The sequence below is a fragment of the Rattus rattus genome, chromosome 4, assembly GCF_011064425.1.
Source record: "Rattus rattus isolate New Zealand chromosome 4, Rrattus_CSIRO_v1, whole genome shotgun sequence".
NCBI lineage: Eukaryota > Metazoa > Chordata > Mammalia > Rodentia > Muridae > Rattus > Rattus rattus.
Genome location: NC_046157.1, coordinates 150,617,746 through 150,636,811, shown reverse-complemented (window position 1 = coordinate 150,636,811; position 19,066 = coordinate 150,617,746). Strand labels below are relative to the sequence as shown.

The 19,066-nt window shown below is 42.4% G+C and overlaps 1 protein-coding gene across 3 annotated transcripts in view; it reads left to right on the top strand.

Annotated features, from left to right (window-relative positions):
* The window catches only part of Epha4 (EPH receptor A4), a 142,797-nt gene that overhangs the window by 114,422 nt on the left and 9,309 nt on the right, over positions 1 to 19,066 (top strand). For all 3 annotated transcript variants that reach the window (XM_032901430.1, XM_032901432.1, XM_032901431.1), the window contains 7 exons: positions 5,638 to 5,696; positions 7,177 to 7,290; positions 7,796 to 7,981; positions 12,188 to 12,249; positions 12,696 to 12,905; positions 14,765 to 14,914; positions 18,094 to 18,287. In XM_032901430.1, coding sequence (XP_032757321.1) covers positions 5,638 to 5,696; positions 7,177 to 7,290; positions 7,796 to 7,981; positions 12,188 to 12,249; positions 12,696 to 12,905; positions 14,765 to 14,914; positions 18,094 to 18,287 — 975 coding nt within the window. The remainder of the gene's footprint in view (positions 1 to 5,637; positions 5,697 to 7,176; positions 7,291 to 7,795; positions 7,982 to 12,187; positions 12,250 to 12,695; positions 12,906 to 14,764; positions 14,915 to 18,093; positions 18,288 to 19,066) is intronic.

Genomic DNA, 19,066 nt, shown 5'->3' with positions numbered 1-19,066 from the left:
AAGTTAATTAACGTACTTTCAAATTTTTACATTTTATCTAGTGTGTATGCTCGTGTTTGTAGAGGTCAGAGGACAACTTGCAGGAGTCTGTTCTCCCCCTCCCCCTCCTCCTCCTCCCCCTCCTCCTCCTCCTCCTCCTCCTCCCTCCTCCCCCTCCTCCTCCTCCCCCTCCTCCTCCTCCTCCCCCTCCTCCCTCCTCCTCCTCTTCCTCCCCCTCCTCCTCCTCTTTCTCCCCCTCCTCCTCCTCTTTCTCCCCCTCCTCTTCCTCCTCCTCCTCCTCCCCCTCTTCTTCTTCCGTGAAGGTTCTGGGAATCGAACTCCAGTCTTCAGGCTTGGCAGCAGATGCCTTTAACCAGTGAACTGACTCAACAGCCTCTAATTTACATGGTATGGCATCGTAGACCCGTGCTTATGTTATCATCGCAGTAGGATATGTGCTTTACAGAGCACCCACTGGACCTTGCTATAGATGTGACAATGGAATACTATCATGAGAACTTTTATCCCAACTATATACATATTCTCTTAAAGAATAAATCACCGTTTCCCTATTTACATGTTTATATATTTGTGGTCTCACATTTAACCACTTTCTTTACTGCTTTTTAAACATCTCTTTCAAAGGCCTGTTAATAGTTATATAATTAAATGCAAGTTGAGACCCAGGACCTCCCAGACTGACAGGCTCTGAATTAAATTTCTCTGATAGCCCTTCCCCTGCAATAGCAATGATTTCAGATTACTTGAAAGTAGTCTTTTTCTCTAATATTTATTTAATAAACATGTACGTGTATATGTGTGCTCATGTATGCCACAACATGCATGTGTGGGTCAAAGGACAACTTGCAAGGTAGAAGTTTTCTTCTACCACAGGATTCCCAAAGATCAAGCACAGGTCCTCAGGCTTGGTAGCAAGTATCTGTACCCACTGAGCCATCCTGCTGTCCTTCAACAGTGTTTTATTGCTCAAACATGGGAAATAATATTAAGAAAATGACTAAAATATAAGAAGAGTCCTTGGGTATTCTTAAAAGTCTCTTTGGTTAAGGGACAGCATGATCTGATTAAAATATGCACTAATTTCAAAATAGCCCAATTACGATACCAGCAGCCCTACTGGGCTTCCATTGGTACAAAGGTTATAAAATGACCCTTTCATCAGATTACAAAGGACCACATTGATTTTAAGGAAAACGATGTAGCATCCACGGAAAAATTTAGATGTTTATCTGGACCCGTGATTTTGAATTGGATGCATGAAACAAGTTCCGATTTAATTTGTCTCATATCCAAGTTTCACACTCTGCACTTTGGAGCTGACAGGCAGCTCAAGTGATCCTAAAAGAGATTCTGCTCAGCCTATGTCCACTTCCTTCCTTGAGCCTTCGTATGCATCTCTGGGATGATATGGTCACATAGAAATGAATACACCTAAATGTTTGCCCAAGTGGACTCTGATAGCCTCATGTACATCCCCACAATTGGGAGGCAACTGATTCCAGAGAAACTTTTCCAAGCAACTTGCAAAAAAGCACAGTGGTTCAATTCCAGCTCCATCAAATTGCTGCCTGGAGGAGCCGTTAGGCATCTTTTGATGCAGGAACTGTGGCAGCTTGAAGAAGGGGAAGAAGGATGTAGTGTATGAATCTCTGTGGGAGAGCCTCCTGAACTCTAGAAAGGGTCCCTACAGGAGCTACGCTCCTTACTACAGCTTCGTCTTTAATCTGCACTTTAGTGAATAAATTACTTACCTTTTACTAATTAACTTTGGAACCATGAAGCACATTCATCAACTCTGCACTTGAAGAGAAGAAAGTTGGTATTTTGATAAAAAGCGAGACTTAAGGGCAGCCCCTGCCACACTCCTGTCTTCTTACTTATTTTATTGAGTAGTCACGGTGCCAGGAAGAGCATACTGGCTGGAAGTCTTCCTGCTGTCCCCTCCGGTGATGGTTAATACCCTTATTAGCCAGTCCCTGGGATGGCAGGGAGGATTCCATTCACTCACAGTTTCACCTGCAGTGCGAGGGCCCTTTGCCAGGACACCTACTGTGGCAAGGATCCGTGTTTCCTTCTGGACCATTCTAACAAACCATTCCACTACTTCCCCTTGTTAATCAATCGCCTTGTCCACATCCTTGCAATTAGAAAAATCTCCCACAAAGCCTTGCTTCTGCCATTCAGGTGACCTGTCTGGGATGTCAATTTAGACTTAGCTCATCAGGAGGGCTCACCCAAAGTAAGCTTCAATGGTCTTTCTCTCCTGGGACAATAATGAGCCACATTGTCCAACTCTTGAGCCCAAGGGGAAAGGGTCATAGGTGACAGAGGTAGAGCAGAACTCAGGCATTTTTGTTTTCAAGGTATTATTAGCGTGGTAATAGGCCACAATTAGTCTTTGAACAGTAATCTTTAGTGTTTCTTTCTCAATATCCCCTGTACCCTTGTAGGGTCCTCTTACCCCAAATAACACTCCACATTAAAAAGATCTTTAAAAGCACCTTCACCACTCAGATAATTCTTCTATGTTGTCAAGTCTGGGGAAGAAACAGGAGGGGTCAGCCTTATCCTTCATGACCTCTGCCATTTTGTATTTTCTCTGGTTTTGTTCATTTTTAATGAATGTGCTTGACGTGAAAACAGCCTTGCTTCAGGTTTTCTTGAAGCTACTGGTTTCTATTGTAGATATTATATATATATATATATATATATTTTTTTTTTTTATTTAAAAAACCAACTCTTTAATTTCAAATGGATACCAAGAGCTCAAGGATATGACTTGGTGGTTGAATGTTTTTCTAGCATGCACCATGTTCAGTGCCGGGTCTCTGGACAGGTAAATAAGGGAGGGGCAGTTACTAAAGCTCTCTTGTTCTGTATATATTTTTCCACCTAATTTCAGTATTAGAGTTCTAAAATGGTTTAAAAGATAGCCTTACGATTTCAGATAAGGCTTTTAGAACTCCGATAAGATAGCCTATCACACCCTAGGGATTTAATCTTGGTGTTTTCCGGACCGCAAATACTGCTTCTGACCTAACACCTTTCTGTTAACTTTTAAAAGGGGGAAAGGACCGGGGTGGGGGGCAGGTTAGAGGGGATTACGTGCTTCATGGAAAGTTCTTTCTGTTCATGGCATTAAATCTGTTTGTTAAATTTCTTTGATGAAGCCGTTTGGGAGCAGTTGGCTCTGATTTGTGGATTTGCTGATAGAAAATGTACTGTGTAGGCTGCTGAGAGAGCTGACTTAGTCAGTGCCTTGCTTCGCAAGCACAAGGACCCTTATTCAACCCTCAGAACCCAAGTAGTACCAGATTAAAGCCAGCATGGTGGTATGTAGGTATGCTGTGTATGCTGATAGTCCAGTGTGGGGTTGAGGGACAAGGTGGCCAGCTAGTGAACCCTAAGACACAGTAAGAGACCCTATCTCGAAATGTGAAAAGCCTCTTCTGAGGAGGGACACCTGATGCTGTACACATGCACGAACACGCATGCGTGGACTCATATCCACGTGGCACGCACTCACATACAGACACACGGAACATACTTGCATGCGCGCACAGGCACACACATACACAATCAATCAATACATTTAAATGTCTGATAAGTCTCATCATTTATCTTCTTCATCTCCTCTGGGAGAGAGACTGTGCAGGGCTGGACTGGATCAGGGTGAGAGGGGATTCGAGTGATGCCCCTGGTTCTGCATCCTTGCGTGTACCACGCACGTCCTCATCCGTACAATGGAGCTGAACATGTGGTTTCCACCTGATTCCTTTCATGGGGTGGTTGTGAACAAGCAATTAGATAATAGACCCGTTGAAGGCCCTTTGAAAAGCTAACTGCAAAGGAAAACACAGGCTGTTATTTGGTACTGAAATATGCACTTTGCAGTTAGCTGCGGTAACTGGGGTCTCTGTTTTGCTAAGCTGGCTCATGCTTTGCAAACAGCTAGGGGAGGAGATAATGTATGTAATGAGACTACTTTGAAAAGTTAAATGCAATGTAAGAGCACAAGGTATGATTATTTGCAAGGGAATTATCCACGTAGAGGAACATCTGTGGGCTCGGAGGGCCGGATTGCTGAGCTGGTGCCTACATAGCTGACAAATGAGAGGATGTGGGAGGGAGCTTTGCGCATGCGCCCAGGGCCGCGCTGCCAGAGGTGGGCTGTTTGCCTACTTACCCTGCTTATCTCTCTCTTTTGGTCTCTATGCTGCTTTCTCATCTGCACGGTTATCTAGACTTTCTACCTTTCTACTTTTCTACTTGTTCAAAGTTGATGGGTTGAGGATATCTCATTCTGATAGGAATACAAACAGGCTGGCCTTACTGGGTCTTACCTTGTCTTTGAAACTCAAAGCAATTGTAAATTTTAGATAGTCATATATTAACACATTTTATTCCCTAACTTGCTTTTAGTCTCCCAAAGTGAAAAGATCTGTAATAAATGTTGATTTTTCTAATTATTTAATGTAATAGAATTTCTCCTCATTAAAGTGTATATTTAAAGGCCAAGGATTGTAGTCCAGTGTGGAGTGCTGGCCTAGCATATGATAGAACCCTGGGTTCTATTTCCAGTACCTCATACTCAAAATTACATAGGCATATACATGTGTGTGTGTTTATATATTTAAGATTTTTAATTTGCAAGTTGTGAGTTGACTTTTCCACTTTATATACGTGACTCATATTTTCCTGACTCAAGATTTATATGTATTAGTGATTTATATTTCCCAAAGCTTTATTAAAAAAAAAAATCTCACTCCCACAGGTTACAGGCAGGCAGTATGTAAATTGCGAGACTAGTTCTCTTATTGGAAGATAACTTATAGACCTAGTGTTCTACCAAATCTATTGGAATGTAGTCAAGCACAAACCAAATATTTACCTTTCTGAAATTTCATTTGTATCTTAGGTATTTATATGCTATAGTGTGTGTCCCTCCACCCACACCCTACCCTCCAAGATGGGGACCTAACCTAGGACCTTGTTTTTTGTAGGAACTCTACTACTACTGAGCTAAATCCCCAATCCCTGAAACCTAACATGATAATGAGGTGTTGTGCTGTCATGATTATAGCAACAAGATGTGTTCATTACCTATCACACGCTGAAAGTTATGGCCATTTCACTAATGAAAGTCACTTTAATTAAGAATGTGTATACAGGGCCAGCAAGATGGCTCAGAATGAAAAAGCACTTGACTTTAACCTCTAAAAGCCACATGAAGGTAGAATGAGGGATCAACTGTCCAAAATTGTTCTCTGAATGCCACATTCATGTGTGCATGCGCACAAGTTCACTTATACACAAAGAAAGGAAAAAGAAAGGGAAGGAAGGAAGGGAAGGAAGGAAGGAAGGAAGGAAGCAAGCAAGCAAGCAAGCAATATGGGAAAAATAGCCAATCAGAAAGATTCTGGGCTTTGGTAGCTTCAAATCTTAACGCTGACTCAACCGAGGTTACACTACTACATCTTTATTATTTTACCTCTCCCTAAGCCTCAGTTTCCTGAGGTGTGAGGTGTGCAATATCTATCCACCCAACTTGTGTTGTGGTCAGGAGTAATTTACTTCGGTTTTGGTTACAGATTTTGTATTGGGAATCATTTTTCCCTTTCTTTTTAATTTTAATAGACGGAGTAAGTACAGCCAAGCAAAGCAAGAAGCAGATGAAGAGAAGCATTTGAATCAAGGTATTGAAAAATTGGTTCCAATGGTAATTTCATTTTTAGAGCATGCCTTGTGTTATCTAACTTAGACATGTGGTTGGTTAATATGCCTATTAATATGTATATAATGCATTCTTTATCCAAATGGCGTTCTTCAAGGATGTCACGGTGCGATTGGTGATTCAAAACTGGAAAGTGAGGTTAAAGGCAGGAAGTTCTAGAGTTATACATTTCATCTTCTGCTCTAGAAAAGTGTTCCTTTAGCTGCCTTATTGCTGGAGCAGGGCAGCAAGATGTGATGGGTTATTATTTTAATCTCCTGAATGAAAAGTTGCGGGGGATGGTATGGTATGGTATGGTATGGTATGGTATGGTATGGTATGGTATGGTAAAAGAACAAAAAGTTATGTGGTAGTGGCCTGTGTTGCTGGGATGACAGTCATCAAGAATATGCTAGTGGGTTCTTGATGTTGAGGTTAGAAATAGGCTCCAAGAGTACTAAGTTCAAGGACATTGATTTAGGACGTTCAAAACACTAAAAGGAAGTCAGATGACCTAGCAATGGTTTGCCCAGGACTTTCTGAGATGACAATATAGTGTCATATAAGAAAGCTGTAGCCTGCTCAGTTCTTCATGATGACTGAAGAAGAGAAAAGGAAAAAAGATGGATAAGTTTGGACAATCACGGAGTCTTGGTCAGCTGGGATTGTGCATCCTCAATGCAAATCCCCAATGCAAATGCCAAGGAAGCTGTCGGTCTTGCCTGTCACTCACCGCCTCAGAGCTCCCATTTCCAACTTGTCTGTGCGTGTGAGGCACGGCTGAATTGTACCCATGGTTCTCACAACATTCAGTGAGACTGCAACATCACCTCCAGCCGAACCTTCTCCCCAAAACAGAATGCAAGTGCAGGTCCAGTTTAGAATCCTTATTCTCAAATCAACCAGAGGTCAGTAGTTCTCCTATGCAACTCTATCTAGGTTTACTCTAAGTCTGGTCATAATCGATCATGTACTTAGTTGGTCTATGGATGGGGAAGATGTGACGCCCTATATAGACAGAGCCTGTGGAAAGCGAGAGTGCCTATTATCTTTGATAAGGGACAGCATTTGAAATGATGGGTACAGTATGACTTTAGTGCTAGAACAATGAAGCCAGGAACCACTGGTTGGGAGAAAGGAGCCTGCCAACTCATTCCAAATTTTTTAATAAGAGATTCACTTTTCCAGTAGGGACGAATTGTTTTTAAATTCTTATCCTTGAAGTGTGAGGACATTCCAGGAAATCAGTAGAACTATGGTGTCTTGAGCAGCTAGCAAATCCTTTGTTTACCCACTGATGAAAACCAGAGCAAGCATTTAAACATTTTCATATGTCAACGAGCATATAGTTAACCCAGCTTTCCCTACGTGAAGGGCTTTTTTTTCAAAGACCTCGACCCCTTAGGTTTATTCATGTTGCCTGGGATACACTCGGTCACTTTTCCCCCATGTTCGTTACTTAGGTGTTAGAACGTACGTGGATCCCTTTACATATGAAGACCCCAACCAGGCAGTTCGAGAATTTGCCAAAGAAATCGATGCCTCCTGCATTAAAATCGAAAAGGTCATCGGAGTTGGTAAGTATCTGAGTGTTCGTCTCATAGTCGGCTTCCTTTGTAAATGTTAAACATGTATGCGAATGACACAATTACATTCACATGTATGAGTGCACTGCATGGACATCTGTATGCATAAATATTATTCACCGAGAGATTCCCTCAGTGTATAAACGTGATGTTCTGTGAGGAACGTTGGTGCAAATGTGTATTTTATTCTCAGGAAAAAATGATCATGGGGATAAAATAAAGGAACGTGTAAGAGCTGTAGCCACACTGTTGGGACTCAGAATACTCTAATTCTCAGAAAGCTAGGAGACTTTGGTGAGCTTTACCTTAAGCTTGCGTTTCCTGTGATAAAATGGAGCCTCTGAGAATGGTGCCTCCTGAAAGAAAGCTTTGGGAAGGACTAACTGAAATCATCACTGTGGTTCCCTAGCTAGGCACGTGCCCCATAATAAACATGCAACGCAGCTTATTTTGTCTTAAATGCGTTTCTGATGCATCTTGAATTCTTCTCCCACAGGCGAATTTGGAGAAGTCTGCAGTGGGCGTCTCAAAGTGCCCGGCAAGAGAGAGATCTGTGTGGCCATCAAGACTCTGAAAGCTGGTTATACTGACAAGCAGAGGAGAGACTTCCTGAGCGAGGCCAGCATCATGGGACAGTTTGACCACCCAAACATAATCCACCTGGAAGGCGTTGTCACCAAATGTACGTGGGCCGCCCCCCCCTCCAACCCCAACCCCCAAAAAGCTAAGTTGAGAGTTAACAGGGAAATTAAATACACATTTTCTTTCTAGGGAAATGACAGATGGGACAGGCCTACTGATTACTAATAAGAGGAAATCAGTGCAGGACAAGTCATTAATCTTTCAGTCAGCTCTAAATGGGTCTATGGCTGCAGCTGATGCCCTGTCTCCAAGGCGACTTCTGTGAGATTTGGGGGAAATTAATTTTGCAGAGTTTTGGGTACACCATACCACCTTTCAGATCTTTGCTAGACCAAACGGATTGTCACAGTGTAGGCACAAGCAGATGGTAAACAAAATCAGTTTTATCTAAAGCAAAACAAAAGCTCGCAGCCACACCTTGTCTTGGGAGCTTGGGTTCCAGATGCAAGGAGAGAAACTTGGGAACCTTTATTCCGTTGGGGGATTCGCTTGTCTGCTCTGCCTGATTTATGGCTGTCGCCACTCAGCACCCATTTACAGTAACACCTGGTTGAACCTTCCTTTTTTTAGTCCATTAGCATTCACTGAGCTTGTGAGCCGTGCTTCAGTTAAAAATAACGACACAGCTCAACAGATGCATTTTGTGAAGCAACCCCCGTGTACATCTGTAAGGCTGGCTAAGACTCATAAAGCACCACGTGGACCGGGCACTGAAGCAGAGTGTGTTTAAGGTGGCTCCGGTCCAGGAGCCCTGGTACCAAAGTACACTGAGTACAAGTCAAGGACCTTGTAAGCCTGAGGCTCTGTCTTCAAGGAGGCCAAGACACGGCTCTTATTTGATTTAAGGTGTCTGTGAAAAGCTTGTCAATCAACAAGTGCTGAGGGTCAGGATGGTTGTTTCAGTGGGTGAGCCATGGGCTGGGGAGTGGAGTGGGTTACATTTGTAGTGAGCTAAAAGTTAGACAATCGTTAGGAAGGAGAAACCAGGTTACTTTAAACAAATAAGCCTACATTGGAGTCTTCTAATAATGTGTAGGAGCCAGCGAGAAGGCTCAGCATGTAAACATGTGTCCTGCCGAGTCTGATGGCCTGAGTTCAGTCTCCTCTTGGCTGGAAGGAGAGAACTTCACTCCTGAAGATTGTCCACTGACCTCAGGACAAGTTCCTTGGGGCTTCCATACCCCGAACCCCCATCCCATGACACCAAATAAAGAGTTGTAATTAAAAGTTTCCTGGGCTGCCTCTAAAGCAGTTTGAATGCAGGGTGGGGATGAGGCGAACCACCTGAGTTTTCATTCCTGTGAAGGGCTCAGTAAAGGTGATGCTAACATTGGTCCATGATCCATTTGGAGAGTAACTGACCATATGATAAAGTGTTTGCTGACAGCTCTATCAGAACTTGGTGGTGGCTTTGATGTGCTGGTCAGTCTATTGTTTTACTGTTCTCCTCTATAAAAATGGAGATAAATAAAACTTGCCTTGAAGGTTATTTGGGGGAAGGAAATAAAATATTTAGAGTGGTTTGTATTGTACAATGGCAAATCACACACACACACACACACACACACACACACACACACACGCCTCTTTAAGTGTTAATGGGTGTTGTTGTGTCTGAAGAAGTACATCTCTCCTCACATTGAGAATTCCTCAAAAAGAGGAAATTTGATGCTAAGGACATATAATTTTCTACCTCAGGTGAAGGCTATAATTAGCATAGAATAGTTCTATTTGCTTTTTAAGATTGGTTTTTCAGACAGGATATTTTTCTATTGCCTGTGGCCTTCCAAGCTGCCCAAGCCCCTCACTACTTTAATTAAAAGATAACATTCCCTTTAAACACTTCTGCAGGTCTCTTTTCTAGAAAGGGGGCTCTGTTCAACTCGGGTGTTTTTCCTGCCGCAGACAGTGATTTTCCTAGCACCTCCGTGGAAGAGAGAAGGAACAGGGGATCTTTGTGTAAAAGTCCCACCGCGCCTTTAAAAACCCGAAGCTATTACAGCTGTAACTGTTACAAACGACTGGGTTCATTTGCATAATGCAGTTGTCACTGAATTAAAATGATTTAAAAATTTCCACCAGAGAAGTTGTTGGGGTCCCCTCCCATTCTGTCCCCTCCCCCTGGGTATCCTGCCTCTTGGAGGGAAGTAGCCTTCTCTATCCAGAACCCACCCCTGATTGATTTTTCTTACCTTCGTAGAGCTCTTCAGGATTCTGACAAATGGATACTTTTAATAAACACATGAGTATACGGGGAAACTGGAGGAGAGTGGGAAGAGTCAGGCCAGGGAGCTGTGAGGGGAAAAAGGGCCCAATCCAAGTGTGTTGTTTCATAACCAACCAGTTCCCTGGACAAACTATCTAGATTTGGAAGCTGGGGGTGGGGAGGGGGATCATAAATTCTTCCCCATTCCTCTCTCTTGGATCTTCTCTTCTGGACAGCTCCAGAGGGAACTGGTAAAACGGAATTAGGTGTTAGCACTTGGCTGAGAGAAGACTTTTCCTCATTAGTTGACAAAGTATCTTTTGATTGAAGCAGGATGATTAAGACTCACAGGTGATTTTATTGTGTCCAGGGACTTGAGGAGGGCAGACGTGCTAAGAATGGGGCCCTTTCCACAGGGACAGAACTGAGCAAGGCTGAGGACCCCTTCCAGCAAGTCCAGAGGAGTTCTTAGTGGCCTTGTATCTACGCCACAGTTCTGACTTTCATTCCTCCCTGGAAGTCTGAATGGTGTCATTCTCTAGTTTAAAATACTTGACTCTGAAATATGATTTAGACAGGAGAATCACATGTACACACACACACACACACACACACACACACACACACACACACACACACACACAGAGTCAACCAAGAATAAATTGCACTTCATTGAAAGTAAAACTTAAATTCTTGCCTCTGAAGTGCCTCTTTTCTGTACTCCATCTTTGGGTTGGGAATATACCGATTTCAAGTAAGAAGTGCTTTTCAGCATGAGAGCCTGGCCTATTTTCTGACTAAGTCACTAAGTCCAGTCAGCAAGAACAATAAAAGTAAATATTTTCCTCAGCTTAGAGGTTACTTCGATCAAGGGGGATCTGAAGCTCTGTACTCTCCCTTCACACGTTCTCTTCGTGGAAAGAAAAAAAAAAATAGGGTTACAAATGTTTGTTAACTACCCCCCCCTTACCCCTTACCCACCCTGTAACATTACCCCTTGAAAAGAAAATTTCAAATCCTAATTCTTTGCCTGTAAGAAATTAAAGAAAGGTCATTTCCAAAGGTCCCCGGGAGAACTAAAGCAAAGCAAAAAGGTTGATTTCCCCCAAGTCCCCGTAGACCTTCCAACCCCTTTGCTCCAACAATGAATTCAAGCTCCCGTCTCGGATGAAGTTATTTGTGAAGATTTTATTTATTTATTTGTAATTTATTTTTATTAAAAATATACAATATATTTAGTCTTATTCTGTCCTCTCCTTCCTACCTCCCTACGGATCCAACTTCAAGTTCACTTGTCTCTAGGAAAAAAACAAAACAAAACAAAAACCAAACCAAAGTAAAACAAAGCAAAAGAAAACGAAAAGAAAGAAAGAAAAATAAAAAGAAAAATCAAAACACTCTCCAAACATGATTTATTTGTTGTTTAAGACAAGTTGTTAAAGGAAATGTGAAGAACAAATGTGAGAAGCTACGAGAAATTCCAGAGTCCAGGACAAGAGCAAGAGAAGGGAGCAGGGTTCTATGTAGTGTGCCCTTCAGGCTACAGAAATAATGAAGTAGTCAGTATAACCTCGGCACTACACAACTTGAGTTTCTCTAAAGAAGAAGCGTTCTCTATCCGCAGATTTCAGCATCACACAAGTTGCTCTTCTGGGGATAAAAATCAATGAATTATTCTGAAGACCCCCCCACCCCCACCCCCGCGCACTTTTCAACAGGCCTGCCCATTTATCATCCCCCTGTTGTTTAAGAGAGCAATTATCCATTCATGTGATCCCTGGACACCAGAGGCCACTTTCGTTAAGGACCCTGTCAACAAGCCATCCGAAGGGTTAACCTTCCAGATGGAATGTAAGCCTACTTGTCCTTTGAATATTTCATTCCTCGCTTCCCCCAGCTGAGGCAGAAGCGTGGCTTGTTTTAATTAAATTAGATCGCACGAGACAGGTGTCTTGGCAGTAAAATTCCGCGCAGCCCATTTTTATCTCATTAACGGCACTGTTCATGGAGCGCTTTTGTTTTTTCTTTTGGAAACTCTAGGTAAACCAGTAATGATCATCACGGAGTACATGGAGAACGGCTCCTTGGACGCTTTCCTCAGGGTACGTGTGTACTGTCTACTAAGCCAGGGAATACTAGTGTCCAGTCACTAGCAGATCCTTTGTATACATTCTGTTCAGTTGCATTTGTGAGATTTGGTCAGTGGGGTTCGGAGCGAGGAGAAATAGAATCTGATGTGATTCTTCAGGCTATTGAATAATCCATGGGCAATGAAGGTAGTATTTGATTTATTCTCACACCGGAGCGCTCTCTGAGCCATGGATTCATTGTACTTGGACAATTTCCATCTATCACAGGAAGCGAACCCAGCTCCTTGAGTACACTCTACTCGTTGAATTAGTGACTTTGCTCAGAAAGGCCCGGAAATAATGCTGAGTTTCATTGCACGCCGGATACAGATATTCAAAACGAACCCAGGAATAAATGCTTGGTGGTAATTGATTTGCCCTAATGTTAATGGGATTGTTCCCACTCTCTTCCTATGCAGAAGAATGATGGCCGATTTACAGTCATTCAGCTGGTGGGCATGCTCCGAGGCATTGGCTCGGGGATGAAGTACTTATCTGATATGAGCTATGTGCATCGAGACCTGGCTGCCAGGAACATTCTGGTAAACAGCAACTTGGTCTGCAAGGTGTCTGATTTCGGCATGTCCAGGGTGCTTGAGGATGACCCGGAAGCAGCCTATACTACCAGGGTAAGCACCACTTGCCACCGCTGGCATGGCGTTCTCTCTGATGAAACTGATCCTCTCTTGTCATTTTGAGGTTGGAACACTTCCTACTTTATTTTTCTTCAAGTTTACTTATCCTTCAGGCCCTTCCCATTTTTAAAGCATGACTTAAGAAAAAAAAAAAAAAGAGGATTTGAGGCCAACTCTAATGGGTAACCATTTTATAGAGCCACAAATTACAAGCAAAATGAATTCTCTTTTCTCTGAATTTTCTTGGGCAAAGGGTTCATGAACAATGAGAGAGCATCTTTAAAATTGAGCCAAATCAGAAGCCAGTATCAAGGGCAATTTACTCAACAAATGATACATTATTATGAAAATCGGGAGGTTGGATGACTTATTGTATATATATGCATATATCCACTGTATACCAAATACATATCTATGTGATGCTAAAGTTCTCTTGATTTTCTGATCCCCCCCCTCCTTCTGCCCTCCCTTTCCTTTCTGAGTATTTCTACTTGGTTCTTTTTCATTCTTCGGAGGGCAAAATGTCTTGCTCTAGATAAGCCAAAGCAATCTCTCTACTTGTTAGCTCATGAATGTGAGAACGTACGTGCAGAATGTATAGAGCATTTCCCAATATCTGCTGGCTATATCTGCTGGCTTTCACTGTAGTACTGATAGATAAATACACAGGGACAGGGACACAGTAAAGAATGCTCAGGGACAGAGTGTGTGCTGTCATAGCCTGACCATCAGAAAAGAACATCTGAAAGGAATAAAGGCCCCACTCCCAAGTAATTCTGATACATACACACCCTCTTCTAAATTCTGCGGATATCTTTGCTGAACTCTGGAGATTTTTTTATTGTCATTTTCAATAATGGAATAGAAGAAAAGTTACAGAGGCTTCTAGGATACATGTACATAGATAAATCCCTTAGCAAATTATTTAAGGGAAGTGAATGTGTCCATCCATAGATAAGGTATGCCGACAAAGTAGGCTGCTTGTCATATTGAACCACAGACCAGGAAAGTAATTCCCAGTGATTTATAAGGCAAATCCTAAAAGGTGGCTCATGGAACCACGTGTGGATCTAAATTCAAGCTCCTTTCTCCAGACAGAACATCAGGAAATTCAAAACTCAACTAAAAGAAACAAAATAATACCTTTTTTCACAAGAAGAACCAAGTATAAAAGTGTGATGAAGCAAGAAACATTTGATGGTGTTTAGCATATTTAGATTTGTTTTTGGAAAATTTGTCTGGGTGATAATTTCTTAGCTTATCCTTTTCTGTGATTTTTAAATTTTTAAAAAAATAATTAAACAATCGTCTTTTCCCTCATATAAAAACATACCGACTCTTCCCAAGGGCCCATTATCTTTAGATTATCTCAAGTAATGTTTGTCATGCTACATAAGATTAGGGAGACAGTGTGGTGGATAGAAATGTCCGTATTTGCCTTCCTTGTTCTTGTTCATTTTCTGTCAGTGCTAAGCACCGCCTTCCTCAAAGCTGTATGAGAGAGAAAGGCAGTTAAAAAGGAAAAACAAGGGTAAGCTACATAGCCTTTGATATACCTCAAATAACAAATGTATTTATGTAAAACCTGAGATTTCCTCTCTATAATATTGCCCTAAGCAGCACTTAGAATGATTAGACAGATTACTCATTGACTTCCCTGTGGTTAGCGAACAGCTATGAGAAGAATTGCCTCAACCTCGAAGGCTGCAGCTCAAACAAACAAGTCGTTGTTACTGAGAGTTACCTCAGGAATGCTGTCCTCTCTCTTGTCAAGTTGTCCCTGCATTTAGAAACCAATGGCTGGCACATTGTGGGGAAAGTAAGGAAATGACTGCTAACTAACATGTTCACAGGGCGGCAAGATTCCCATCCGGTGGACTGCACCAGAAGCAATTGCGTATCGTAAATTTACCTCAGCCAGTGACGTCTGGAGCTATGGAATCGTTATGTGGGAAGTGATGTCATATGGAGAGAGGCCGTACTGGGATATGTCCAATCAAGATGTGAGTTTTTACCCTGAGCTTCAGGAAATTGCCTATTACCCTATGGTTAAGTAAGCACTGGGTTTGAAATAATACATTAAAGTCCATGTTCTTAATATAAGTAAATATACCCACCAACCTCATTCCACATTATAACCCATCAGTGACTTGGTTTCAAGACCAAAATTAAATTGTTTCCAACATTTAGTGTAGGGCAAGAAATAGATCGGTGGATTTATAGATAAACAAGGCGAAGTTTGTAAGGGAACGGATTTCACATGTGGTAAAATAAACACAAAAGTTTTGTCGAAAGAAACCTAGTGAATACTTTAAAGCTGGTATAGTTGTAATTAGACCTTGGCCCTCAAGGACTCTTAAATAAAGCTTCGCTAAATGACCCTTTGTAAATTCTGCACATCCCTTTAAACGTACCATCTGGACTAGTTCGAGAGGGAGTATCTAGGATGCATGCAATTTCAGAGACGCATTCAATAATGACACTAATAAGATTCCAGGCTAATAGAATTTAATTACAGACATCTCCAGTGAGGAAGGGAAAAACAAATGCAAAACACAGTAAGTCCCAGATCAGAGATTTCCTAGAACGTGTTTTAGTTAATTTCTGGTAAAAAGTTTTAGGATTAGAAATGAAGTGACCCCGCCCCCACATCTTTCAAACTTTACTAGTATTTACTCAGGGTAGGGCATTGTAGAAGAGTGTTTACAATATGATATTTAATTTATCAATTAAAACGATGCTTTCAGAGTGTCATACTCTGCTGTAACCGAGCCCTTAATACTATTTTGGAGAACTTTCCTTTTTAAAACTTGATTCTGATGTGGGATGTTGTCTGTCCACCTGCCTCATGCACCTAACACAATAGGAAATTACAAAACCCTCACAGTTAAAGGGCCAGACGAATTGAATAGAACCATAGATTCCCACAAGCAGAAGAGCGGTCAGAGCTATGGGGAGGCGGGTGTTCACATCTAAGTGGCCAAGTGGGGATTTCTCCCGGTGCCTACCCAGTTTAAGAAAGAGTTGTACCGGCATTATAGAATCTACCATTCATAAAAGAAGATCCAGAGTGGACAGGAGGAAAGAGGACAGCTAGAATGAGTGGTAGGCCATTTCGAGATGGAAAAGACTTGGGGTGAGTGTTGTGGAGTCCATGGTGTAAAGGGATTATAGCTTGTGGATGTCTTCAAGTCTTCTCTTTCAGCGATGCTTGGATTCGGTCCCTCAGAGGCAGCATGGCGTGCATGAACTCACAGGCTGAGTTGTTTGGAATTAAGCTGTGTTTATTTCAGATGAAAGTCCCAGATAAATGTGTGTCTATGAAAGAGAATAATATATTTCTGCCCCACCTGTTCTCAGACTTAATAATTTTAACAGTTTCTGTAGAGCAATACTTTAAATTTGGGTGGCTTTGAGGCCACTTCTTGCTCACCAATAATATTGATTATATCATTCATGTATTGTCTGTCTGGATTTGGAGAATCATTAGGAATGGTAAGGACGCCGCGTCATTGGGCATATGGCAAATGCAACAACAGAACCTCGAAACCACACAAAACTTAGTAATTAAAAAAAAATAATTGTCTTTGGTGCCCCACCCGAGAGATTGAGTACTGAGCTGGAAAACATGCTTTGCTAACCTAAAAGCGATCTTTCCAGCTGGCCATGCATGGGTAGGGAGCTTGGGAGAGAGCACAGTCACCCCTTTGAGTTCTCCAGGCACTCATCAAGGGAGAATGCTTTCATCAACTCCAAAGTCAATACCATGTAGTTGGAAAGATAAAAAGGAATAAAAGGCTCGAACTGACCCTAACGTGCTTGCCAAAATTAAAATTAAATACAAGGATGTTACACGAGGTAGAGCAGAAACCTCTCCTCTATAGAAGGAGAAGCAGATAATTCTGACACAGTAAGATACTGAAAAATACTTGGGAGGTGGTCCTCCATCAAAAGATGATTGCTAGATTGAAGCGGTGCGCTGGCTGAAAAGACAGCCATCAAATTTGTGCCTAGAATCCAGATCCACTCAAACTGACTATTTTCTGCCTTGGGCCAGTTTCTCAGCAGCCAATAGCTCCTTGTGGGATAGATCCAGTATGGTTATAGGGTGGCCTCGGTACTTTGTCTCCTTGGCAGCTATCATTTGGGGAGGGGCAAAGAAAAAGAAAAATGGACAATAAAAAGGCTTAAAGTATCAAACAAAAGTGCTTCCAATATCTGAGGCTGTTCATGAACAAGGCTTAGGACAGAGACACTGTGTGAAGAGTTCCCCCTCCTTGACGCTGGCAGGAGTCTTTCTGCCAAATCACCTACACTGGATTCAGGCCCCAGTGGGGAGACGGATTTTAGGAAAAGCCAATGAGAAGGTACCATGGACCAAGCACGGTGGCTGAGGCAGAAGGATGTTGAGTGGGAGGCCAGCCAACTGAACTACATTGTTAGATCCTGTCTAAGAAAATAAAAGGGATGGAGAAAAAAAAATGAAAGAAGGCAAACCCATGTGCTGTCTGTGAAGACACATGGGAAGGAATAAATTGGCAGAGTGGAATGCTTGCTTCCTTTATCTAATTAAGCAGGGAGACAAACCACACCAAAAAATGGCCTTGAGCAATAAGACAATAAACCGACCATGGACACTTCCTTTTATGGGTAAGAATCTGCCTTATGATGGGTTAGAATATATTTTTAAGAATTGACTTATCAACACTTTGAATGGAGCTCATCAGCAGAGGACTGTGGCCAAGACAGACCAATGTAGGTCTCCTATAGAGAAAATGACTAAGTGTCTAGAAGTGGGCACTGACTGATGCCGAGGTGACACAGGGCTGAAATGATGCCTAGGGACTTCCAATTACTTCCTAAAGGATGCCTGGCCCTGGGTGGCTTTCACTGGGGTGTGTGGATGGGCTGAGGCTGACTAGCAGAGTGTAGACAGGACCCTGTGATATTGGAGGGCTGTCACCAAAGCTCTGACACCATGCTGTGATCTAATTGGGTCCTAATCACTTTGGAATATCAATGCATCTTTCATTCGAGTTTCAGATTGGCATCGCATCCCTTTAACAGCTGGCTTTTCTTCCCTGTTGCCAGCGATACCTAGCTTTGGCTTCTGTAAGGGAGTTGGAGTGGTGCCCATGCTCAGATTGCTGGCAGCTGACCATAGCATCCTTCTGTCTTCTAGGTGATCAAAGCCATCGAGGAAGGGTACCGGCTACCCCCGCCAATGGACTGCCCCATTGCCCTCCATCAGTTAATGCTGGACTGTTGGCAGAAAGAGAGAAGCGACAGGCCTAAATTTGGGCAGATCGTCAACATGTTGGACAAACTCATACGCAACCCCAACAGCCTGAAGAGGACAGGGCCAGAGAGTTCCAGGTTGGCCATGCTTACTAATAATGATGCATGAGGGACCACATCATTTGTGACAAGCAAGTGCTGTGCATCCGAATTTCTGCTTTGCACAGTCACAGGCCACCTGTGAGCTCTGCAGCCTGGGTGGCTTCTTCAATCGATTTGAGCCTAAAGAAGAAGCTAATTGGTCTGTTTAAAAAAAAAAAATCATAAAGGTCCCAGGGTCATTGTTCACCAGGATGTTTCCTTTAGAGAACAGGCTGTCCTGTCAAGAGATTCAGGGCACCTAGACACAAGACTCACCTGGTGTAGCTCAGGGTAGAAAGGCCTGTCCATTAGACTGTTAAGTCGAAGATGATAAGACTCAGGTCTACTTGGGGTGCGGTACCCACTTGACTTCAAATCTGAGCTTCTCTAAGGTATCTCTCTTGTCCTGACCCTGACTTAAGAATAGAACATCACTTCCATATTGAGATGTCCAAGGCCTTCTAGTTTTTGCAGGCTCTCTGAAGTTCTCTTCAGAAAAGCCTTAGCATCCTGGAGGCAAAGGAATATCTTTGCTATCATGAATGCGGCTAAACTTTACTCTTAGCTGGGACTGTATAACTTTATTATTTGAAGAAAGACATCTTCTACCATCCGGGAGCTTGTTTTTTGTCCTATTCTTGGAAAGATTAAAATGACTCCCAAGCCTTCTTTCCAGGGCTAGCGAGTTTTTTCAGTTCTCAGCATGAATCTCCCCTACCTTCTTGCCTCCATCTGTGTCCTTTTGGGGGGAGGTATTTTTTAAGGTCAATTTTAGT